The sequence below is a fragment of the Paralichthys olivaceus genome, chromosome 6 (genome assembly GCF_024713975.1).
Source record: "Paralichthys olivaceus isolate ysfri-2021 chromosome 6, ASM2471397v2, whole genome shotgun sequence".
Taxonomy (NCBI): Eukaryota; Metazoa; Chordata; class Actinopteri; order Pleuronectiformes; family Paralichthyidae; genus Paralichthys; species Paralichthys olivaceus.
In genome coordinates, this window is record NC_091098.1 from 12,331,495 (window position 1) to 12,358,648 (window position 27,154).

At 40.8% G+C, this 27,154-nt stretch overlaps 1 protein-coding gene across 2 annotated transcripts in view; it reads right to left on the minus strand.

The window, feature by feature from the left end:
- LOC109630487 (TOX high mobility group box family member 2-like) overlaps positions 1 to 27,154 on the minus strand; it is a 75,319-nt gene that overhangs the window by 25,623 nt on the left and 22,542 nt on the right. Inside the window, exons 2-3 of one of the 2 annotated variants that reach the window (XM_020088710.2) lie at positions 21,469 to 21,561; positions 13,341 to 13,400 (exon numbers count right to left, since the gene is read on the minus strand). In XM_020088710.2, the coding sequence (XP_019944269.1) occupies positions 13,341 to 13,400; positions 21,469 to 21,561 (153 nt within the window). The remainder of the gene's footprint in view (positions 1 to 13,340; positions 13,401 to 21,468; positions 21,562 to 27,154) is intronic. The other variant, XM_020088712.2, reaches the window with a different exon arrangement.

Consider the following 27,154-nt stretch of genomic DNA (forward strand, 5'->3'; position numbering starts at 1 on the left):
TTATTTACAGTTGTCATGTGGTGTTAAACAAGCATATACTGCATGTTTAATTTTATTAAATAAGAAAAAAATGATTTTGCATCTCTCCCTGGCTATATAATGTACAGTGTCTATTTGGATGTTTATGTGTTAAATACATAAAACTAAGGCTGTAGAGACGAACTGGAAAGTGACAGGGTCTGTCTGATGAATGACAGCACATGTCCTTTAGTGATACGGCTCACTGAAAGACACAAAAAACACACATGCTATGAATGAGACTATGTTAAAAATAAAGAGAGGAAAAAACAGAGTGGCCAAGTGGCACTGTCCTAAAATTTTAGATTAGAGCTGGAATGATAATTTGATTCTGTTCTCTGTAATAATGGCAAAAATGGATTGGTTTCTCTTTTGATCTGACAGCTCCTTCTCTTGTTCCACTGCTATGGTGACGGTTTGGTTGTTAAGACTAGAGAAAGGTCGTGGTCACACCTCGATGAATGGAATTTACATGTGAGAAAACAATAGCATAAATGTTCCTGTTCAGACTATACTTAAACATAAAATGGAACTTCTGCCAATGGGGGTCTCTTAATTAAAACTACTACGATAAACCTTGTTTTGTGACATCATGAAGCATCGTGGGATCATGAGAGTTGTTTATTCACTTGTTACTTAATTGTGACCAATAAGTACAGTGTAAGGTAAAAACAGCCGACTGGTCAACTGGTTAAGTGGCTATTAGTGTGATTTTCCTTCGTAATATGTCATTTGCCCTGGGAATCATAGCAGAGACCAAAATGCAAATCCTGTTACCTTAATTGAATAAAATTAAGGATTTCTCTGAATTGGAAAATTGCTGGAAACATTTTGGAAAATGTTTGTACACAAGCAAACAGAATTAGTTAATAGACAATTTAATGAAGAAGTCGTACATCACATATCTTTAAATACTAATAATGGATGATAAATTAGGTTTTTGTGTGGGACGCAAACAATTTGGAATTGATCCTGCTACACAGAACACATGATGCATGTTGGACACTTCTTCCCTCCGAGATGAGACATGACTGTTGTCAAACACGAGTACCATGATTTAAATGCTGTCGGAGGCTATTTTACGGCCGTGCCTTCCATCGTTTTTGTAAATCTCTCTCCCTCTCTCTTTTTTTTCCTTAACAGCTTCTCGTGATGCCCTTGGAGATAAGGCACAGGACAAGGACATCACAAGTTTAATATTTTCAAACATGGATAAATAATTCATAAATACACTGTCTTTCACTGACATGGAGAGGAGTGGATAAAAGAGAGAGGGGTCAGAAAAAGAAAACGCCAAATGTTGATTCAGCCTTCTCTTTCTGTAACCTTCACCCCCCCTTACACACTCTGAACCCCTCTGGAGGTGAAATTTAAGCAAATCTATCATTTTCGTGGACAAGGACAATACGTCAGACCTTCTATCTACATTTCTTTACTCATTTCCTTTCTCTGACATCAACATTATGGCACCACGCTTCTTTTGCACATTGGTATGGAAGTTTTCTAGAAGCTGCTGAAAGGAGAACTCAGGCAGCAGCTGATGTCTTACGCAGAAGATTTGAATTTAGACTTGATGCATCAAGACCAGGAAGTGGAACAATATACAAATGCCAACAGAGAAACATGAGCAATTGCCCCAAGTTTGAAGATGCCTCCCACAGCATCTGCATATATCTCCCTCTGCTTGTGTCACCCATTCTGACAGCACATCTATGAATGGCTAGAATTGCTGTCACTCTCTATGTTACATGTAGGTGTTTGCATTCTATTGGATAGTTAGGCCTAAAGCATGCATTCCTAATCACATTGTGTCCTTAAATCTTGCCACTAGTGTAATACACAAAAGAGTTGGAGTTGGTGCCTCTGTGTCTGGGGCATCTGAATGAGATATGAAAGTCCCTGAGTGTAGACACTACAATGTACTCTTGGTTGGTCCTTTATCTATAACCTGACCTTGGGCACTGCTGGGAGAGAAGGGAGTATGTGTGGAATTAGACAGGCACTATTCTCCTAATGGTGTTCAGACTTAATGTGTGAGGATGGTCAAGACTTCCTCAGCACACATCAGTTGTGATTCCACATCAGAAAACCATTTGTTGACAATCTTTAACATATAGATGTGAGATGCTGCTCTGAGGCATCATACACAAAGTAGCCCCTGATTGGTAAAAAAAAGAAAGAAGAGTGTGATGATTCACTCCATGGGAACAGCGTTGCGTTTTGTCCCCTGTGGATGATCCAGACCTACAGTGCGTATGACTTCTGATGTTCTACTCTAAGGGGTCTTTTAATGATCTAAGTGCATGGACTAAAGTGCATGGCGTAAGTGCAGTTAGTGCACATCCAAATCCACTTTTGCTTGTCTAATAGAGGAGAAAAAGGATGCTGCACCAGACACGTGGTTCAAGAATCCCTGCACAGTACAAACCCTTTGCATTAAGTTCCAGATGTAGCAGTCATTGTTGCCTTTGTTGATTTTTGTCCTATAAGCTGTCTCTCCACAGCATGTGACTGTCCCAATATTTGATTTGGCATATGTTTCTTTTTTTCTTACCTTAAATGCTCTTTGAGATACAGGCTAGTTTCGACATATCTAGAGCCAGAGTCTAGCAGTAGTAATCAGGGGATGGAGCCTCAGCAAAGTCCCGACTATACACACACTCAACCAATCAGGAGTCAGTCTCAGCCGTCAACCATGACGCATAGCATCAATTAACTAAATGAAGCCAAACTTACCAGAAAAATGAGCACAAACACAAACCATCTTAAAGAAAATATATTTGACACATATTTTGACTTTTTAATCTGGTCCATGATCCATCCACTAACATGGAGGAGGCAGGGTTTAGGACTTACAAGTGGAACACTCTGCAAAGCAAACTGAAAATTCACCTTTCCTCGTAAGCATGTAAGCTGAGAAGTCTCTGTGACCAAACACAGCTCCACCTTGTCAAGTTATCTTAAGTAATGCAGTTATTTCAAATGGAAACAAATTAATCGGCTCGGCTATAAGTTTTCTTGACACAAATGAATGGGGAGATGAGATGAAGTCATTAGCTCGGTGATGGAGTCATTTGTGGCCCATGAGGTGTTTAGTGGGAGACAGCTCATCTGGGAACAATGATGTGTTCGTCAAAGGGAAGAGAATGAAAATGTTGCACAGTACACCAGAGAGTCTGTCATGGCTGATGAGGGGCAAATTGTCCAAAGACAAGAACTGTCTGTCTTTGATGGACTTTTTTTTTCTCACTGCTTCAGTAACTGACACACTCACAGCTCATTTTAAGTTTTATTCAGGGAATACAAAACGCTGTTAAGGTATTAAAAATAATCTGAAAAACAACTTTGCGTCACAAAAACCCATAACTTTGAATGAGTATACAGTGTCCTATGAAAAGTCATGCGGCCATATGCTTCTTTGTGAAAAAAAATGACAGAGCAGCATGGTTTGGGCGACAAACAACAGCTGGCCATGCATACATAAAGGTCCTGACGTCCACTTGTTGTATTCCAGATAGACGGATGGCAACAGTAAATCTTTAAAACCTCTTATGGGAGAATTTCAAAATTCACCTTGAAAGATCAACCTTGCAAAGCAGAGAAAGGACAGAAATCAAACTTATCATCAGTGGGTGTTGTCGTACGCTGCTGATACATGTGATGCTGCACAGGTGACCACTGCAGCGACAATCTGAGTCCACAAAGGCTATCTGACCTGGTTTTGAAACGCCAAGGAACTCCATTTGGGCGATGTATCGAGAAAAGAAGACAGAGGCAGACAGTGTGGTACAATAGAAGGAGAGAGGAAAAGCAGATCCAGGGAGCTGACTGACAGCAAGACAGAACTAGGATAAGTGAAGTGTGGTGGTGGTGGCAGCTGCAAAGAGGGGGGTTCACTATGTTTGATAGCAGCTCAGGGTCATAGGTAGCCTCCGTCACTAAAGGACAGGTGTGCTGCGGTGGGCTTCGACCAATAGGGAATGAGTGAGTTAACCTCTTCCCTGCTCCCCCATGCACTGGTAATTCTCTCAAATGTCACATCAAAATGGATCTCATTTAGGTGGATAAAAAGAACCTGACTCTCCATTGCAGCTGTGGGTGGACCTGTGGTGGGCTGCACCTGAACTCCAAAAACACGGCTGCAAAGGAATCATTTTGAAAATGTACAGGGGGGGGGGGAATCCTGTGCCAAAGGTTCATGTAAAAAAAAACAGTTATGGATCAAAGATACAGGGTTGAAAAATATGTCTGATCTTTGTACCGAAACAGAGGAATAAAAAAAATGCTTTAATGCTCTGGCCAAAGGCTGCATGCTTTTTTATTGACAAGAGGTGCAATACTATGGTCTCAGCCACATTTCCTATTCTTATTCATTAGAGAGAAAATCGTATAAATAAATAAAATATGTTGTCTCGTAGTCACTCATCCCCCTCAAGGGAATATGGAAGCCCCAGTAATCACATATGGCACAATAGCTCGCCCATAATCCCCTTTATTTTTATTTTCATGATGTCACTCTCTTTAAGCCCCTTGCTTTATGAGTCGCAAACAGAGTGGAGAGGGGAGGAGAGGAAAAAGTGAGGGAGGGGTGAAAACAAATGATGTGGATCCCTCATTGTTCTTTCTCTATGCCCTCATTCCAGTCAGGGTAATAAGAGAACATTGTGATTTACTGTCAGTGAAGCGCAAGAGTGCATCAGAGAGAATCCACTGCGGCAGGGGCCATTAAAATAGATTTAACTTCCCACAGTATTAGGCCAGATGTCTACACTTCTATTATATTTCAATCAGCCATGACCTTGGTCTCCACATGATGAGGAAGATCACTCGGAGGGAGGGAAAGAGGGAGTGAAAATACACGCAGGAAAACCAATAGAAATATCAAAACTACTTGGTCCGACTTAATTCCTCCGCTCCATCTCGCAGTGTTTACAGAGAGAGAGAGAAGCCGGGACTGAAATAGAGCTAAGGTCTCAAGTTCTCTTAAAAGAGTGCATGAATCATTGAGTGCACTCTTGCTGCCAATAAGTTGCAGTGTTTTTTAGGGGGAGTGCTGCTTTTCTTCGGGCTATGTATTTGAGGAGGGACTGAGGGAGGACGCAAAACATGAGTGGGGACAACGGGTCTTTTGATGTCCTCACAAGCTTCACACATCAACACAGAGATGAATCTGCCTATATTCTCCGAACAAAAGAAACATTAACTTCTCGCATTGCCATGGATCCTTGTCTTTGAATATTTCCCTCTATTACTATTCACCCTGCTATTTACCAAAATTAATGTTTCTGTATTCTTGATAGATCTTTTGTATAATTATTTTATAATATCCTCGCTCTGTTGCAGAGTGAGGATTTACATGCATTTTAGCACCATTGAAGCAGAACAGAGGTCACCGCTTGTTCTATTTCAGAGGCTGATGGTAATTGGACTTATTGGCTGACATGGACTGACCCACATAAAGAAATGATGATCCCCTGGTTACAACTCGAACTTACCATCCCTCCTAGCATGGGCGGGGATGCTGAGCGGATGTTCCTCTGATGTTCCTCCAGCATTATTTTCAAATATCAATGCCCCCAGTGCTGGTCGAGAACTGGGAAAAAAAAACTGTTTCCAGCCAGATTTCATGATACTGAAATTGTGCGCTCTCTTGAAATCTAAATACACGCCGCGCAATATATATCTCTACTTCATTCTCGCGACCTTGCCAGCGGCTCTGTGCAGCCTCAAAGAGGGAGTGAGATGTGTGTTGGCGTTCTCAGACCCTCATTTTTCATTTTTCATCCTTTGTCTCAAATGTCCCCCGAACTTTTTTTTCTTACAGGCTATGGGATGCAAGGATAGAAAGAGAAATGCATTCGCTGAGGCATAAGGGGGGGGCGGTGGTCGATGGGGAGAGCTGTTCCGAAGTGAGGAGAGTGCTGCTGTTGTGGTGGTGGTTGGGGTATAATGGTACGCTGTGAGTCACTATTAAGTAACGGTGCCTTTTTCACATCAGCATCGCCCACATCGGGTGTGCGGTGCCAGGGTGTACTGAGGTGTCTCTGACTCAGAGAGACAGGGGGGAGGAGGAGGAGGGGGAGAGGGAGGGAGGGCATACCAGCCACACAACATCTGGATTTCTATCAATAGTTAGTTGACAAAACATCATCATGTCAACTGTCATGAGTGATATCAATCTTCTTATGAAACTCTTGGCAAAAACAACAAAAACAACAAATAAAGCCTTTTTCAGATATGAATTTTTATTCTTTTTGATTTTCTCAGCTTTGCATGTCGCTTGCTATAAACGTCTTCAACTCTCTCATGCTAATTTTACAGAAATTATCCTGCTGTATTCTCACTCCATGGGATCAAAACATTTGCATTCTCACATATAACCTGTCCAGATAATGTATAGTATAATAGATTATCCTGGGTTCAGTGCGTTTCTGAAAGCAGCTTGATTTCTATTTCCCAGAATTATCATTTCTAACTTGGTCTTCATGCAATTACAATGAAAAACTTAAAATGTCATCAATTTATTCATATTTTATCATAAAATCAGTTAAAACATATACGGCTTTGAGTTTAATGTCAGATCAACTTAAAGTGCAAAGTTATAGCTTAGTTTGACTATTGCTTCCAGCTGCTTCATCTAACCATTTATAGACACCACAGTGGTATCAATCTTCTCATCAAACTCCTGGCAAGAAAGTGAATAAGTGCCTTTCTCTGAAAGTATTTTTTAATGCAAGAATATACTCCTAGGCAATCATTGCATTGTTCTCTCCTCTTCTGTATTTTCCATTTTACCTTGTGTGCATCTTAGTCACTTTGTCTTTTCTTGCATTTCTCTCTTCAATTGATTTTGATCCTGTCACTCCACTATACTTATTCCTTTTATCTACCCTTTTCCTTTGCCATGATTCTAAAGCACTTTGGCTGAACTCCTGTTGTTTTTAATGGGCTATATAAATAAATCTGACTTGACTCGACCCACACACACAGAGCAGTGCAGGGGAGAGACAGGTTGACAAGTTGTTAAGTGCAATAAAAGCTTTCCAGCAAGTTTTATAAATCCCTCAAACACTAGAATGGACAGTCGTTGACCCAGAGCATTTGAAAGTCATTCCAAATGTTTTCTAAACATGCGACATGTGGCATGGATGCTATAGCAGCTCTGCAGCTTATGGCCATGAAGTATAAAGTACTGTGGTTCATACTCAACTTAACAATTTCTTTTCTGATTTAAAAAAAGGAAAATCAACTTACTTGTGCTTTAAAGAGAAGACTGACTCTGACTCTTTCCAGAAAGAAACTTTCATAGATGCACAATATTGCATGTATGTGTATGTTACATGCAAGCACCGTATATTCATGTGAAGGCCACATTTTATATATAAAACGACCCCACACCTATGTCATATGTGTAAAACATCATTGGCCTGCACTCAGAGGTGTGGTTGTATCGCAGACGTCTTAACTAGGCACCAGTGAGGCGTTTGATGTTAGTTGGCCGAATCCTTTTATACCTCACAGGGAAGTTGGTCCTGGCTTGAGCTCTAACAGCTGTCCTGCTATTACAGCTCCGCCTCCAACATATACAGAGGAAAACACGTACAGAGGTTCTACAAGACTGCAATGGGATAGTTTGGTAGAGCCTCAGATGTTCCAGTCAATGACAAGCACTGATCCACAACTAAATGCTGCAATAAGTTGACAATGTGGTGGAGGGATCAGACTTTAAACTGATTTCCAAAAATAAAAAACAAATGTATCTAGAAGTAAAGCCATGTATCACATCCAAAATAATTTATTCACTTTAGTCACTTAAAATTTTGAGGAGGCAAAGTAACTCATGTTTATATTGAAACAAATAGTTGTTTTTGCAATGCAGTAATTGGCTGTGCAGCGTATCATTATTTAGTATGGGTTGATACTTTTTTAAATGTTGTTTAGTTTGAAACATAAGCCATTAATGTTTGACGTGAACTGAGCCTGAGAGGGGATGAATGAGTTAGTGTGTAAGAAGTTTAGCTGATGCAATGCATGTGAAAACCTTATACGTTTCCAGGATAGGGTTGGATAGTTGGTTGGATGAACGTGGGTGAAATAACAGAGAAAGACAGAGAATGAGAGAGTTAAGACATACACAAAAATAAACAGACAGAACTGCAAACACAGAGAGAGAGAGAGAGAGAGAGAGAGAGAGAGAGAGAGAGAGAGGGAGAGACTGTATCCAACAAGTGAGGTTTCTATTCTAATCCTGACCATCAGCCACTGTTCTCTTGCAGCCGGCCAAATCGACTGAGACGCAGCACGACACTTGAAAGCAGAAAACATAGAGACTGAAACTTGCTGCCTCTCTTAAGACCTTTGGTCCCTTCCTCACATGGACACAATGCAACAAATGCAACACAAGAAAAAGAAGAAACACACAAAAATAATTCTCCCTCCTCCTGCCACTGGCTTGTTTTCTCTGAGAAACACCATCTCCAACCAGTTATTTCTCTAAATCCTCCTGCTTAGTTTTCCTTCATCTCAAGACTCATGTACACGCTCATGCAGCCACATAGGCTGATTACAGGGGGAAGAGGGAGCCAACATATACATTGAAGAGGTCTGCAAAACCACTTTAACAGTTTAGGCCTGATATGTATTTATATGAAGAACACTCAATGTCCATTATGCAAAATTAGAATTTGTGTGGGCGGGGTTGGAGGTGGCCATTTTGGTTTGGATGCGATCGCTCTCATGCAGCTCTGACAATGCTGTAAAAAATAAACAGTCAGCATTATTTGGCTGCAATCTCACTTTAATATTCGATGTGAAATCATCGTATTCTCCGTTTGGGAGAATAGTTTATTTATTATTCACTTCAACAAACATCAGTGTGTTAAGAACTACCTTAAACTGTTTGACTTTTTATTTGGTGCATGTCCCATCCACTAATATAGAGAAGGTGGAATGTATGACCAATACTGCAGCCAGCCACCAGATGGCGATCAGGACAGTTTGGCTTCACTTTTGGTAGTAATAACCTGAGTTATTAAGAGCTGAACACAGAAGGACGATGTCTCTATTCTTAAACCAGACCAGAATTACTGATATTTGGGCAGTGTTTCAGGGGTCCCGGACAAGGACACGTGATTGAACATTTTCATTCTATCAGCATCATAAAGAGCTTTAATAATCTTCAATTTAACAAACTACCCATTCAGTATGCTTGCGTGTGGGCAGATAAACACGCTGATCAACAAAATAACCCACCCACACTTGTGTATATAGGCTGAATCCTCAATCGATGAACAAAATGGAAAACATCAATATCATCAAAACGTCTGGGAGCGCCATATGTGCAGCCTGTACGCATATCGAGTACAGAAACCATACAGTATTCAAAGCCTTGAAAACATCTTGTTTGAATGGACAGATTGTGTCCAAGCATACAGTAAACGGCCCCTTTAAAGCTGTTTCTGATTAGCGGTTTTCTCTTTTTAAAAGCTCAGAGATGTTATGTGTAATGCAATCTCCTGGCAGTGTCAAACTGCTACCTCAGTGTGTACGCTGTGGAAGACCCCAGACATGCAAACAAAGGACTCTCTGTTCTGGCTGCAAGCACCTTTTTTAAGGCACGCATCATATAAAGGCTTGGGTGGGCATATTAATGTAGTGTTATAACTTGCATTAAGGCTGCCTCTTTCTTTCTTTCTTTCTTCTTCTCCTCCCTTCTCTAGGACAAAGAATAAAATCCTTACTGCTGTTCCATTCACACAGAATAATCAGAAGAGAATGAGTAATGTTCCTGCCTTGCATTTTGGCATGCTGTTTTACAAACACAGCTGGGGGATGCTCGGGTAAAAAATGAGGAACACAAAAATAATATATATATACACACAGAGCAAAATGTGAGCATGTATTTGTCATATTCATTAGACCGTAATCACCATCTCAAATTGATGCAGAAAATGATTCCATACTTGAAAACTCTAATTTGTCTAATTCGCTGTAAGTTCAAATGCAAGCCATACACAACAAACCAGCTAATGCATACAATTAAACACCAATTAAGAAATGATTTACTCGCATGCTCTAGAAGCAGAGCTATGAATTTCATACGTCGCACAAGAAAAAGCAGATGATCTTTTGCATGTGGTGGCTTTGAAGGTATTTAGAGGTTTACCACTTCAGACCCTTCAGATGGTTTGCCATTGTGAATTCATTAATGCTAAGAAAACCTGCCAAAATCTAAACATCACGGTTAACCACTCACTTTTTCAATAGAGCCGAAACTAACGATTGTTTTCAACATCTATCAATCTGAGGATTATTGATCATTTACCCATCCAGGAAATAAAATAACAAAAGAGCCCAAAGCATTTTTTTCTTGTTTTATTTAACAGCTAACAGCTAAAAACCCACAGATATCCCTTTTACAATCACAACAATCGCAAAGCTTGTTTAAAAAAAACCTGCCTGTTTGTTTGGCCTGTGGTAATGCTGGTTGCTGGTTTTGTTCTGAAATTGGAGAAAAGTCCTGCTGTAATTGACCCCTGAAGCAACCACTGCTGCACAAAGTGCTCTTCACCTGCTAAGTTGTTGTGAACACCCTGTTGTTGTGATCATCATGGTCACTTGCATTGATGAGTCCCAGAAACTTCTGCTACAGAGCAGTGTTTGTCTGTTTTTATCAAAATGTATTGATATTGAACTTATTGCAAGAAAAAATATTTAAATACACTGGGCCCCTAACAACACACATGTCAAGTGTGATGCCAATAAAACGGTTCTCAAAATAAACAGACAGATTCCTGAAATTATAAGATGTTAAACTTTTGCTTCAATATATGATGTGGAAAACTCTTCAATTATCGAAATAATAGCCGATTCATTTTATTTGGTTGGACTAAACCTAATTGCCTCAGCTCGTCTTCTTGTGTTTTACATGTTTGTAAAACAGCTGCGAGTTAGACACTTTATGCAACTCTCAACTTAAGAACGATGTCGCACATCGTCCCACTTTCAGATTCCAAATTAAATCTGCTGTATTAAAGGATTGGAAGGATTGTGAACTCTGTGTTTGGAGGGCCTCTCACAACTGGCATGTAAGCTCCTATTTGACAGCACTGACAGAGCATCAACTGCAACTGACATATTTTGAAAAGCCCAAATTGCCTTATCCGCTAAGAAGGTATTTGTTGACACAACACTGCAAACCTGGAGTGGGTGTTGATGATTGACACATGACCGCTGCAGCAGAGACGCTACAACGCTGCACACTTACACCAATTAGCACACGCCCATGTGTGCATGCAAAGTGACTTAATAAGGGCACACTGGGAAATGTGGCGAACAACGATGGACCTCGTAGTCTGTGATGTGCGCTATAACAGACAATAAGCTGCTAAAGCTCCCACTCGACCCCTCATTATAGTCACTCAATCCCTACATCAAAAGAAAGAAAACCTTTTGGCTATAGGATGGCAGTATGGGTGTGTGTGTGGGTGTGGGGGTTGGGGGTTATGAGAGTCTGCATGTGTGTGTGTATGGGTTTATTAGAGTGTGTGTATTTATGTGCACATATGTTCTTGTTCATCAATCTTTGGCAAGGGCCAATTTAAGTTTTACACCCTGAGAGTAGGCACATTTTTGGAAAGTGAGGACATTTGGACTGGTCTGCATTTCTTCAAAGGGCTGCTTAGAGTTAATATGTGGTTCAGGGTTAATGTTATGAGGAGGGTTATTTTAAAGGGTCGTTTTATATAAATTATAAAAAAGAAAACCTTTGTAGAAGGTTGCTCCATTAAAAATGGTATTAAAAAAAAGCTGTTGATTATTCAGAATAACCAGACAACTTTGTGGTTGTTGTTTTCACTATGATTGAAGTTAGGTAGTGACACTGGTTATGTTGAGGGTTATGGGCTAAAGAAGGTATGTACAGGCAATATGTTGGGATGTTAATGCATAGTTTGAATAAAAATCAAGGAACATCTACTTCTACATATGTTTATAACTTATGAATAACTTTATGCCAGAAACACAATGTTTCACTTCCTATTACAGCATTTTTGTGTGTGTGTGTGTTTGTATTTTTTGTTTTGTTTGTGTGAGCATATGTGTGTGTGCATGCCCGTCATCCTCAGCCTTCGAGGACATTTTTTTGGCAAAATACTTTGCCTCATGTCCAATAGCAATGTTATTTTCCAAAGTTTTCCTTTACACAAAGCTACAAAAAGCTAAATATGACAACCAATGTCTTTACACCTGGAGAAACAGACATAAAATCATCAGGCTATACACGCTCTATCTTGGCGGGTTATAAAACTGGATTGATGCTGTGTGGCAAAAGCCAGCTGTTTAGAAACAGTTTCTAACATAGTGACTTACTCTAATCTGTGGATTTGTGACAGTGATACATTAAAAAACAAGACTAAGAGTCGACAGCAATGCCGACGGCTTTGTGAGGCTTTACTTAGGCACAGTGGTGCTCTCAGCTAAAGGCAAAGGTCAGCATGCTAACCTGGTGGTGTCTAGCATGTTTGATGTTTACCGCAGTTATTTGAGTTAGCATGCAGACATTTAGTAGTACAGTTGAGAGCTGATGTTTAGGAGAAATACAATTTTGGACCTGATGGTGGTTCTCAAAGACACAAATGTCACCTTGCTAGTGGTCCTACAGCTAAAGCCAGGGGATCACAAAAATCTGTAGCCTTCATCCCCTGGGGACTATGAATGTGAACGGCATCCAAGAGCCGTTGAGATATTTTGGCTTAACCAAAGTGTTGTAGTGACAGACAGACAGACCCGAATACAGACTGACAGCACTTCATCACTAGAGCCAGGCTGCTGGCATGGATACAAATCTGTTTTCCGTCAATCCTGCCTGTCTAGCCCTGAGTGGTGGAACCTGGGCAACAAGATATATCAGGAAGAAGCACATTTCAACTATGTGAATCGTTTGCTTTAAAGTTGCAGTGATTTGTTTGTTGATTATATGCAAAATAAAGTGGTTTAAATGGTTACTAAAGGCAGATATTAACCTGCAGTATTTCGTCTCAGTTACATATGGTTAATGGGTGGTTCTATATTTCGCAAATCAGATAGTTTTCCACTTTGATTAAAATAATCATATCGTGGCTAGATACACAATTAAAAATAAATGTTATGATGTCAAATATTCCAGTTCAGTTCACACCTTCAGTTAATGAGCACCTTTAATAACAAGTAACCACATTTTCACAGTTAATTCCTGACACCTGAAATTCTGAAGGTAATAACTTGACAGTTTACTCAAACATATGGTCTGTGGGGTTGACGGGAGAAAGTGTGGGCTGTCTTACCTGGTTTGGTGACCGAAACTCTTGGTTATTGTCATTCATATACATGTTGTCACCATCAAACTGTGGAAAGAAAAAGAAAGGAGATATAAATGTTTTATGCAAAATGAGGGTTGAGGAAAAAAAAACCATTGGAGGAGGTGTGAAGAAGAAAAGCTCTTTATGGGTGGCCTGTAGTGTGAGACTAATGACTTTGTCACTTTGGTTAAACCTTGTGGTGGCATGGCAGTGTGGGTAATTACTGTTCGTCAGCGGGCCGGTAATTAGGCTACATGAGCAAAGTGACGAAAGATGGGGTTTTCCCTGTGGGCTCTGCTCTCTCTTTCCCTCTGTGTGTGGGGGAGAATAACTGTGAATGAATCTGCGAGTGCATACGGTAGTAAAGGCTGTGTGTCTGTCCCTGTAGTTGTGTTTGCGTGTGCCAGACATTGAGGGTCTGCTGTGTCTTCAGGACTGAGCTAATCAGGCATTGAAAGGTCACTTACTGCAGGTGCCAAAACACTGTTTGACACAGGGTGAGAAATCACATAACAACAAATGACCCTTGACCCCCAAGGGTGCTGGGAAACAACTCTGGGTCACTGGTTGAGGGCTATACATGCAACATGCAGGCTCTAATATCTAATGTGTTGGCCAGATAAATCCCAAAGGAATTCTCCACTGAGACCAGCGCAGAGTAGACTCCAAATTAAGAAAAAAGAATGGGAAAAAAAACATAGATTCAGTTTTAAGTGTAGCCCCGGAGAAAATGATATTCTGGCCCATGAACAGCTCAGTAACCAAACCTGTGCAGTGTCAAGGTGACTGATAAATAGCTACCATGTTAAGAAGAGCTATATTATGAAATGCCCTTGGCTTCCAAAGGCATCAAGCTTGTCACACCAGTTGCAGCAAATGGAACAAACCTTGACTGGCCTTGATAATAAGACTCATGAACTCTCTCTCTTTCTTGCACACATAGAAACTCAACATGTCAACCTAAGCCTCCTTTTTGTTTGTTGACTGAGGTTATTCTTTGTGATACCAGTGCACCGAAAAACAGGGAACAGAAGAGCAGACACAACATGATCAAACTAGACAGCATTCCTTGTCAAATTCCTCAGATGTAAAGATATAGGGGGCCCTTTTCATTTGGGGTGATCTAAGTCTGTGCCTGTGGAGAAAGCAACCGAAGGCATTGAAAGAAAAACTCTCTCTAGATATGAGTCAGAACAAAATGGATCATCAAGATATACCTACTAAAAAACAATGCCCAACAACTATAAGGTGGACTAATGGACGGAAATGGGCAGAATTCCTGGGGGGGTGAAATCTAATATCTACTCTGGTAGACGGTAAAAAGTCGAAGAAGCTAAATGAGCATGTGAGTGGTGTGAAAGAGAAATTACTGTACATTATCGCAGGAGAGAGGCCGGGGGAATGAGCGCCTGCCTTGGGGCAACGCTTGGTTAACGATGCATATCATGGGAACCCTTGTGAGGATTCACTTGGTTATTCTAATGATTACATTTACATTTAACATCAAACACAAAAGTGCTGCCAGTACGTACGCTGCATTTATGCCTCATTCACACCTTGCATGCTTAAACCGAGCCCCAGCAGTAAATACAATGTTTGTTCCGAGTGAAGCTGAATGCTGACTAATTGTTCAAAGCTATGCCAGAGATAAAGATGCTGATGTGCTTAATTAAGCACGGCAGCATCTTTCACCTGACTAATCCGCGGTGAGAAGCGACTGCAGCTCGCTGAGAGGGGCCAAAGTGATGTTGACCTTGGTGACATATCTGCAATAAACTCTTTGCTCCTCACATGAAAGCCTCTCGTCCTCTCCTGCCTGAGCAAATTCATCCCATTGAAATCCACTTTGATTTCACTGTGATGTAAAGCCATTGTGAGAGCCTCTTAAGGATGAGATCCTCTGGGGTGACAAGAGAGTACAATCCCTGAATAATGCCATTTTTAACCACAAAACACTGCCACATCTTGTAATACACTTCATTTTGATTATTGCTCGAGTGCAAAGTCTTTTTGTTTCTTTCAGCTCTAAAGGAAGAAATGAGGTCGGTCGATGCTTATTTTCACCAATTACATCTGTGATATAATATCCGACAAAAAGGCCAAAGACAGCCCTGAAAGGTCAGCCATTTTGTGCTTCAACATGGCTGCCCATATATTGCAATGTAAAGCGGTTTCCCCCTGCTCGTCTCTCGATAGCTCTCTTTTTGCGCTACCCTGCTCTCCCACTTAAAATGCCAATTTATCCTGAGCTCAATGTTATCAGCTCAGCCATTACTCCACATTTACTGCAGAAATCATTTTCTCCCTTCTCGGTTGTTCTCCTTCTCTTCACTTTCTCCCACCTCCTCTTCTCTCCCACTCCCTCCGTTCTTCTCTTGCTCTCCTTCTCATCTCCACCTTGCGTCTTGCTCTCTTCTCCGTCTCCTCTCCCATGCATGTTCTCATCATCCCTACCTCTCTTTTCCTGTTGAAACCTCCCTCTCCACCTCTCCATCTCCCTCCCTACCCCTCTTTCCACCCTCTTCCCTCTCTTTCTTCGCTGGGCCCTGGCATCGCTTTCTCATCGGCAGTCTAATTGGGCATTCTGCCTGAGACAAGGGCCTCATTAAGCAGTAATTACACACATGTTGTTTTCGGCAAACATCTCTATTTGGATTGCTTTGCATGGTAATTGTTCAGCAGGGACCACTGCTCGCGATGTTTCCCTCCGTGACACACGTGCTGCTGGGAGAGGAGAATAAAAACGCAGCGATGAAGGAGAAAAGACAGAGGAGGGGCGGAGGGAGGGGAGTGGGAATACAGAAAAATAATTATAGGTCGTGGAAGACAGACAAATTGAGAAAAAAAAAGAATGCATACATGAGAGGAGAAAAACCGGAGTAACAGAAAAGAGGGGGACTGAAAGGATGAAGGCGATGCTGAGGTAGTAAATAGAGAAAGACAATGAATAAATGACAAAGACGCAGATCAGCCGATTGAGTGCGAGAAGAGAATGAGGTGGAGAAACAATGAAAAAGCCACGGAGAGAGAGAGTATATAAGGAATAAAAGTGAGGAAGTAGAGACAGTGACAGAGAGGGAGGGAGACAGAGCGAGAGTGAGTCCCAGAACTAGGTCATGCCTCGCAATCATCGACAAAGCAGAGCATTTCAAAAATAATGAAGCCACAAGGTGGAAGTAATGCTAACTAGCATATCCAGGGAAAACATGTAATATTTACACAGTGCTAATGGTGCAATACAATGCTAGGATCTTTTCATCTCCGAGTGCACCAGTGAGACGCATGATGGCAGGATCGGAGACAAAATTACAGACTCCACCGAAGCTTTTTCTTTGATTGATGGACAATTCATATAAGCTCCTCATAAAGCCTGCGAGGCAACATCTGTTTGTGAAGGGGGTGGGGTGGAGATAAACTGCTTGTTTGTATGTGTAATGTCATAGCTGTCCGGTCATTAGAGAGAAAAATGATCTGGTAATGATAAAAAGAAAAGAACATTTTTTAAACTAAGAAACCAATGACGTATGCATTATTTGACATAACTGAGATGATGGGATCTAATGAAACAAACAACAACAAACATTGTAATGTATATAATAACTACAGCCTTTGTTTGCCTTAAACCAGTGATGGTATGGTGCTCAAGTACCTCTTGAAGTAAGTTTACTTTTACTTCAAATTAGAGCAATAAGAGCATCAAAGTAGAGCAATATACACACTAATCAACTAAAAAAAGATGCTTAGAAGATAATGCCTTCATATTAATGATAGAGTAAGATACAAAATAATAATAATGGGAATATGTAATTCTAATTGCCAACATTTTAAACTGGGCTTTCATAGACTATCATAGACTCTATCATAGGGGACATATTATGTCATAAATGACAAGGTGTGAGTGAGATAAAAAAAAAGTATAATTTTAACATTCAAGTTCACCATCGCAGCATCTGTTGTCTTTAAAAGAGGCAAACGGAAAAAATAAAGAAAATGCACATAACATCACATGAAGAACAACCCCAACAAACTTTTAGAAGTTGTCAATGTATAAAAGGGAATCTATACACAGATTGTGTATTACTTGTGACTTTAAAAGCCTTTGCCAGCACAAGTCTCTAAAAATAATTCTCTCACCGAGCGGAATTAATAAGCCCAGAACAGTACACAGCCATTCTGTGAAGAAAAGGGTGTGGTGGTGGTGGTGGTGGGTGGGGGGGACTCATGCAATATGTATGCCTGTTTGAGCACCCTTCTTGCTCATCTTCCCCCCTCTTCTCTTTATTTCTCTTTTTACATCTCTCTCTTTCTCTCTCCGTCGTCCTCTGTTCAATTAAGCCGTAGGAACGACCCAACAAACCTGAACCTGAAACAATGTGCCGCTGAATTTTGATGCTGCCCAAACTTGTCACAGCCGGTTCGAAGTCAGATGAGAGGATGCGATGGAAAGACAGACAACCAGACAGAGGAGTGAAAGACAAAGAGAGTGATAGAGAGCAAAGAAATATAGAAAGACAGAAAAGAAAGAAAGAAAGCTGGAGAAGATAGACATTCAGAGTTGTATGAGAGGAGGAGAGAAGAAGAGGGAGAGAAGAGAGACTATAGTAACAATTCTGGGTTTGCACCACGCCCCAAGCAAACAATGAACATGGGCAAACAATGAACATGACACGCGCACACACACAGACACACACACACGCACACACACACACGCACACACACACACAAAGCCCATAAAAAGCACAGCCTGTGGCCATGGCGACACATGCTCTGTTGTCGTTAGATAAGGGAAACAGGGCCTCTTCCTGGGTGTGAGAGTTTGATCCTACACACAAACTACACACTAAATGCACACACTGCATGTGCACACTCAGCTGCAGCAGCACTGGGGTCATATCCACCAACGCCCTTAAATCTGATGTATCCTCACCTTTATCGACTGCATGCTTCATTTTCATATGCAAAACCCTGTGTTTATTTGAACTGCGCTCCAGTCAGTGGACCACACAGACATCAGGCACGATCAGATAACGACAAGATACACGGAGCACCTTCCTGTATCACTGAGTGGGATTTTGATGGAATTCTGTTGGGAATTTGCTGGCCTCAAGCCATCGTAGAAAGAATTTAGTCAGAGGTCTTGGAAACATAATCGGCGCAGCGTTAAATTTCCCTCAAGGGCCATTTCTGGAGTGTTTAAAGACAATCTGCATCACCTGTACAGCTGAGGATTTTAAAATAAATAATTTTACTGTCTCAGATGGTGCTATCCGTCAGCTCACATCTAATGAGCATCAGCTCCATTTGTTGTGATTTGGTCTAAAGCATTTCACATTGAAAAAAAAAGAGCTGTGCAGCAACAAATGGCGACCTTCCCTGTCAGCAACAGCTTCAAAAAATTAAAGATTCTTCACAAAGAGACACAAGGTTCCAACTGCTTCCGGCTCCACCTACACCGTGTGATGTGTGAAAATGAAAAAGGCAGGCTGAAGCTCTCATTCATCCACTTTCTGTTGCAGTGGAGCGACCGCAAAACTGAACCAACTGTCAACAGCAGAGATGTTGAGAGAAAGGAGGAGAGATTGAGGAGAAAGGCTGTGTGTGCGTGTGTGTTTGTGCGTGTGAGTGTGTGTGTGTGTGTGTGTGTGCGTGGAGGCCAGGCAGTGTGGTGCTATAAAAGGTTTTGTTTCCACTGTGAACTCAGGTTCACTGTTAGTTAGTAGATTCACAGCACGGTGGAGAAACAAAGAGTGGGGGTGATGCACAGTCAAAGGTTTTAAGAGAAAAAACGTTTTTTTATATTTATCTTTATATTTTATTCTCCAGTCTGATTAGATAAAGTATCTGTCATCAAATTAGTTTAAAAAATAAGTGGTTTCTATTGATCGTATAATTTCTCTTCCAAAAGAAGTCAAGACAAACAAAAGATAAACAAAACAATTAAAAATAATTAAATAGATGCTGTGTGAAATTGAAGTTAACAAGCTGTAAGTAACAATGTCTTTGTGGCTGCAAATAGCAGTAACAGAAAAAATGGTTTAAACAATTAGAATTTGAAAAACTCAGAAATCATGTTACATGGCATCAGTAACCAGCTCACAGCTGACACACATTTATCAAGTTGCCAAGTCTGTGGTTGTTTCAAAAAGATATTGTGGCACATTAATTCACTCAGTCTCAACTTTCCTATTGCAGTTCTGTTCTCAGAAGCAAACAGCAGACAGAACACAGACAGCGGCTGGCGGTGAACATTGTGGAGCGTTTAGCAGTTAAGGAGCCAAATATATCTCTCAGCAGTTGGTGGAGACTAAAACAGGGCTAAATGGGGGGGGGCCATTCTACAAATGGCCAGAAACATGACTTCAAATGAACTCTTCTGTTGTCGATACAGCATCTGTTGGATGTGTAAATAAGCAACTGTTCGCTCACAGCTTAAACTGGGACAATATGTGATAGGTGATGAGGTTTTAGCTTGTTTCTTCCCCACGACACAACATTTTTGTATATTCAAGTTTAACAGCTAAATTAACTTTTGTATAAAATCTGCCAGTAATGCCTGTGGGTGGGACACAGGTGCACTGTCAACTACAGGTACAATTACTCAACAAAAAGTATAATTGTATGTTATCAGCTTAATCAGTTATATCAGTTATCAGCACCAGCTAGAGCAGAGTGCAAAAGAGGTCAAAACCATGTAGTACACCACGTGTGAGTGCACGTGCAAAGGTATAACAGAAAAAAAATATTGTATGTCAGACCAAAGTGCCACCCACACGACCTCCCTCATCCTGCCATGGTGGCTTTCAACCGCCTGTCTGCTAACCATTGCTGGGAAACACCTCCTTAGCATCACGCAAAGTGGCATCGCATGCAATTAGGAGCTAGCCTCAGCAGGTGCAGCAGGGCTATTCTTAACAATATGGGCGCTACAAGGACAAAAGTAGTTATCCCACCAGTCTACCTGACACATAGCGTCTAAGGTGAGAATGTGTGTGTGTGTGTGTGTGTGTGTGTGTGTGTGTGTGTGTGTGTGTACAGTATATGCATATCTCTGCGTGCGACAATGTCAGTGAGGTTTCTCTGGAAGCAGGAGAGGATGAGAACATAAGCCACTTTTAACTGACTGGGGTAAACAGCAATGAGAGAAGATAAAGGGCAGAGTGAATGTCACATTACCCCAGACCTTTGCCTCTGCTCACCGCAGCATCAGATAACTGCAGCAGAAAAAAAAGTCTGGTTTCCTCTAGCATATAATTGGTTATCTTATTGCAATCTTCTGCTCCCTTGCCTCTGCACAGAATAAAGTATAAAAGAGAAAAGGGAGAAAACTGGCAGCTACTAAAATAAATCATTACGAGCACATATCAGTATATTTCCATGGGTGTGTTCTGTGTTGGGAGAAATACAAAAGGTTTTGGTTATGTGTTGGTTTGCTTTCTATATTTTATCTTAACAGGATGCACAGGACATACAGTTATACAAGGTGCTAATACATTAACACGAAACACACATTTACAGTTTATTAAACAGGGAAGTGCACTGCATCATATAACAATATCTAACATCTAGAATCTGATAGTAAGATGCCTGAAGAAACTGCATTGTATTGTATGCATTGTGTTTCCTCATTGTAAGATATTTCTACAGTTACAGACATGTCAAAGTGCTTTTTGATTACTCTGTTCCCATGCATGTCCACAAAGTGTGACCTGCCTTTAACAGCTTCAGGGCGTATTTCGCACCTTTATATCTTTTCACACATACATTGCTGCAATATATACACTCTTGAAATCATCTGTAATTTCCAGTAAGTGTGTCTGTTTTTGACAGTAAATGCATGCAATATTTGCACTTTATGTAGAATTATATATTTTTTTAATGTGTCCACAATTATGAGAAATATGGAAAGTATGTGCCGAATGTTTTCTTGGTAGGTGTAAGGAGTTTAAGTAAATATGTGTGTCCATGATGAGCAATTTTCTCTCTATCCTCAGTTTGAAGCCTCCAAAGCACCACTGGCCCCAGGTTAGTACCCTGAGGTACACCTTTCCAAATCAAATACCTAGAACAAAGGTAGGAGGTTTAAGAAATTAGGGGGTTGGCTACTGTATCTCACCACAGCAATGGGCAGTCTTTTCCTAGCTGGATTGATTCCTGGACCGTGGGCAGTGTGGAGCCTAACTGCTCGTTCACCCACACTGTACCGGGCCTGTGGTTAGAGAGAGAGACAGCAGGGAGGAGAGAAACAGAAGAGACAGAGAAGACAAAAGTGGGGAAGGAAACGAGATGGCGGGGCTTTAGTTTGCGAGGTACAAGCAGGGCATTTGTAAAAGAACATGTCAAGGGCCCCCCCACCTCCCTCATGAACCTTTTCCTCCTCCTCCCCTCATCTGATAGCCCCCCTCTTCCCCTCATCCCCAGCACACGCGTGCAGGGGGAGGAGTAATGACATGAGACTTACACAGTGACTCTACGCGGCTCCATGCTAGGGGAAGAATGGAGGTTAATGAGCTGACATCCCCTCCACCCCGAACATGCCTCCTCCCCATGCCCACCTCCCTTCTCTCTCTCACACACTGACAAGCGTATACACAAACCCCCTACAAGACGGTGGGCTTGAATGCTGGCACTGAGCCAAGGATCTGGAGACTACAGGGATATCATGGAGCAACGAGTGGATTTGCTCTTTCGCAATAATCAGTGCAACAGTCTTTGGGTCATGTGACAGTGTGAGTAATCTGATACAACTTAGATTGTATATTTCACTTGCGAACATCAGCAAATGTAATCACATGATAACATTTAAAGAAACAAGACTATAGGTCTAAAGCCCAGAGAGACAATGCTCTTTAAAAATAAGGGAAATCTGGCTTTTTATATAACTGAAAAATGTGTCTGTCAATTATATTAATGATAAACTTTACTTTTATAGCACTCCTAAATGTAACAAGGTGTGTTACAGAAGAATGCAAGAATGCTCCTCTGTAAACTTGCAACATCTAATGTGCTATATTGAAATGACATTCTCAGAGGTATTTTTCAACATATAAAATATTGAAGAATTTAAACTTTTAACCTACTGACAACACAAGATGACAATTCATCCTCCGGGCATCATGAATGTGCACATCAACTGCCAATCACTTCAATATTTCACACTGGACCAACTTGTTTTGTAAAAATGCTGATAGAATGACAAACGGAGAGACATTCTCTTTCCTGCAGTGAAGCCACTAGCAATTCGGAAAAAAACAGCCCAACCACAAGTGTCAGCATTATATGAAACACTGTAACTATACACAATTGTTGACTTGGTAAGGACAAACAGATCTTGTGCCAAAACCACAAACCATGTGCTAAACAAATCATGCTATTCAAGTACATGCAGCGCTGTGAATAACCAGTCAGACCTCCAGATGATACCCCATTTCTGTGCTGTCACATGATGGTGTGTGGGTGTTAAAGATGTTAAATGAAACCTCAATGGCCTTTAAGTTGCATCACCGGAAAACCAACATGTAAAGGTGACAATTTGAACTGATAAACTGCAGCATGCATCAGCTCGAGAGGTTCGAACAAAAGGCTTTAGAAAACTTTTCAGCGGATTAAAGAAACAAGCTGAATGCAAGTTCATGTAAACAAATGACATTTGCATGAACTTATCTGAGGTTGAATAAACATATGCACGTGCACTCAACACTGATGAAGCAGATGTATTTGTTTGACAGTGATGCCAAGACTGTTGTTCAGTTTAATCCCTGTACACTCACTGTAATTAGAAAAAACATACTAATACTGGTTAAAGCCTCCCTTTGCTCTTAAATCAATCAATTCAGCTCCATGTTGACATAACAGCATCACATTTTGCATTTGCACGTTCATGCTGACTGTCATCTGTTCGGCCACATCCCAAAGATGGATTCAGATCTGGTGACTGTGGAGTGCACTGAAGTAATCTAAGCTCCTTGTCAAGTTACAGAAAACAGTTTGAGGTCACTTCTGCTGTTTGAGGCTGCAGCATTCAAATAATGAATAATTGGTATTGGAGTGCCAGTGCTCACCTCTGCTCACCACAGTTGTAACACTTGGTTTTGTCAGTAACCTCTCTGTTAGTTCAAAACAGACTGCCCATTCTCTTGTAGATGGTGTTTCCGTCTGTAAAACTACCACTCACTGGATGTTTTTTCCACCATTCTTTGTAAACTGTTATGTGTGAAAAATCCCAAGAGATCATCAATTTAAAAAAAAATACGTAAAGCAACCCATCTGGCAACAGCACTCATGCCACGGTCAAAGTCACTAAGATCACGTTTTTAATTTCATCCTGACGTTTGATGTGAACATTAACACATGATTGACTGAATAACTGCATGAATAGACAGGTGCACAGGTGTTCCTGATAAAGTCCTTGGCAATGGTACACACACACACACACACACACACACACACACACACACACACACACACACACACAGCACACACACACACAGCACACTAATGCACTAACATATAGCTGATTTGCTTGTGCCATAAGTAGTTAATTGCCTGTTTAAGAATATACAAATGTAAAAGGCATGAGGGTGGAATAACATCCTTTACAAAGTACAATAACATTACCAAAAGCAGAAATAGAATTGATAATGGTGCAGAAAAACACTCTCACAGAGCTCCAAAACAATGGAAGATGAATTGTTAGTCATTAGTGCTCATTGTGAATCTTTCGGGTGAGTAATTTCAGGGAAGCCTTGTACATTTTTAATATTCTTAAACTGAAGCGCCCTAAGAACACAAACTCCATGAAATAATAACAGACATTTCACCTTCGTACTATCTAAGCCTCTCAATTATTTAACGCTAATGAATTGCCTCAAGAAATATTCTTCCTAAGTACAATATCAACCGTCCCAGAGAGGCCGAATCCGCTCGCTCAAATACTTAAATACATTTACTCAATTATGCTGGCTGTCCCTTATATGAGAGAGCGAAGGAAGTACAAGTTTTCTCTTTCCTCTCTTCCACATAGCTCAGATTCAGCCTCATTGCTCAGGAAAAACCCAATATGCAGAACAGCTTTATAATGATTAACTGATTAAAAACATTATATTTTCTGTTTATGCTGCTCTAGTGCGGGGGGTTACAGTGAAAGGACGCTTGTTATGGTCTTGTCTCAACATAACATAACATAATAAATTTGCAGGCCAATTGCCAGGCATCCACCAGAGTTTGCACTTTGCAAGCCCAACATGCCACCTAGAATATCTTTTTGTTGCCACATCGCTGATCAGCCTTCAGGAGGCCTGAGGGAGCCTGAGAGCAGAGCACGGGGCATCATACTATGAACTCCCAAGACAGGAAACCAACAGGTAGGAAAAACTATATATATATATATATATATATATATATATATATATATATATATATATATATATATATAAGCAGGAAGAGAATGGTACGACGGTCAAGTAACACAACATCAATTTGTCATAACTGAGCAAGAAATGAAGCTATCATCCTCTAACTTTACTCCCAAGACAAACAAGAGTGAGCGCAACGCCACAGCCACATATAAATACTTCAAAACAAAGTCTCGGCTAAGTGCAGGGAACTGCGGAATAACCTTCGCTATATAAACTCATCACCTAAGTGAATGTAAATAGATTCCGCCATCTGTTAGCTTCATCTATAGGGGACAACTTCATACTGGGGGAGAAGTGTGCATCTGTGTATTTGTGTGCTTTAGTCGACTAATTGTGCTTCATATACTCTCTGAAAGCAAAAACACACATCCTTTGTCTCTCTACTATCTCTCTACACCCTCAACAAATAATGTGAACTTATCACATGATCCATATAGAGCTTAATTTACTGCATCATATGTGGATCATCATTTCACATGAGGAAACTTGTCATAAGCAATACGTGTTTTTGGTTTTCCGACATTTTTAAAGTAACTTACAGATTTTTTTATGACATTTTTGCCTTTTTCTTTATCATAAATTCTATATTAAAACTGGAGATGACCTGGATGAACTATAGATAACTGTCAGTAGTATAATGCCTCATTGTAATTCAAGCCCTTTAACCCTGACACTTTTTTGGCTTTATATGTCAGTGTACTCGAGCATGCGCACGTGTTTATAAATGCGCATATTTTATATCTGCAGGCCACTCGAAGTAACAAACTGAGCTCTCAGCTCTATTCATAGCATCGACATTGTTATCACCATTCAATCACAAGAATTTCTGGTGAGGAACGAGCCTTCCATCGAGTAACGGAGCGGTTAATGCCTGACTAGCTCCGGTCTGTTCTATCTGGACGTAATCATCAGTCTTAGGCTGTAACTACACCAGAGAGAAATTAAAGTGCGAAGGATCCCATTCCTAGACAGCTGGTAGTTGTAAGTTCTTATCAGGGAATAAAACGCAGGAAGGGAGGGAAAGAGTTTGAAAGAAAACATATACTATTTTTATTTCAACTGCTTTAGGGATTAAGGCTCAGGGCTCTAGAAAAAAAAACTGCATTAAAATAATCCACCATTTGCATGTTTTATCTCACAAAGGAAGCTCACATAGACACACACACACACCAACCCCCACTCTCCCTCTCTTCTTCTCCTCCTTCCCCTCCCCCATTCTGGGTGAGCACACACCCACACACACACACACACACACACAGAGACACACACTCATACACATGTCACATATACACACACTGTCATCATTAAACACATGCACATGTGCACACACACACATCCAGATCAACCTGCTGCCATCTGCTCCACGCGCTCTGTACAATCCTCGTAGAATACATTATTCACTACAATACATCACATCACATTCCCTCAATGTCATAGCCTTGTGCTGGAGAAGAGTGAGGGAGAGAGAATGGGGGATCGCACAGAGCAAAACAGCTATTGTACTCTGAAGAGAGAGAGCGAAAGAGAGAGAGGGGAGATTTGGCCTGTTACATGGTACAATGGTAGAGAAAATTAAAGACAGTTTGATTTGGCGTTTCGGTGGAACAAGGTTGTCAGCAAAACTTGTTCCACTCGCAGCCACCAGGCTAGATTAAATGACCTGACAAGGAGTTACTGTATGAAAGTGAAGGATAGATGGAGAGAGAGAGAGAGAGAACCTAGTAGAATTGACTGCAGAATAAATATCTTTAGTTACAGAGCAAGATTTTCTTTAGTCAAAGACTTCTCCTTTCTGCCTTTCTTTCCTAATCTTTTTTATAGCGTTATCAGTGTTAAGGATGGTATTATTTGATAAGTGTAAACAAACCTATTCATTATTACAATTTTTTTTTATAAAGAGTCATGATACATTATATAAATATTCAATACATTTATTGTCTGTCTGTCTGTGACAGAGGAATGTTTAGTTCTCTTGGAGGTGATACTCATCATTTCATTGATGGTTTTAGTCTTTTCCTCTTTTCCTTCCCCAGCCAGTCTCACCATTTGTTAATGCACTGTACACCAATATATTTTACTTCCATCATTTTATCAGCCACAAGATTAAAACCAAAACAAAAGAAATACATAAAAATAGAATAGATTGCTGCTTGGTGTGTTTACATGTTTATCTCTGCTCGTGTCATTTGTTGTGTGCAAAGCATGAACATGTATGTTAGTGTGTGTGTGTGTGCGTGTGTTTGTGTCACCATTGTGTGGTCACAGAGCAGAGGGAGTGCACAGCTGGCAGGCCCACACTTGACTACGTATTGACCTGCTTTGCATTCACCTGTTATTCAGCCGAACCTAATGTTTCTACTTGGCTCCACTGCAGCTGAGTTGCAA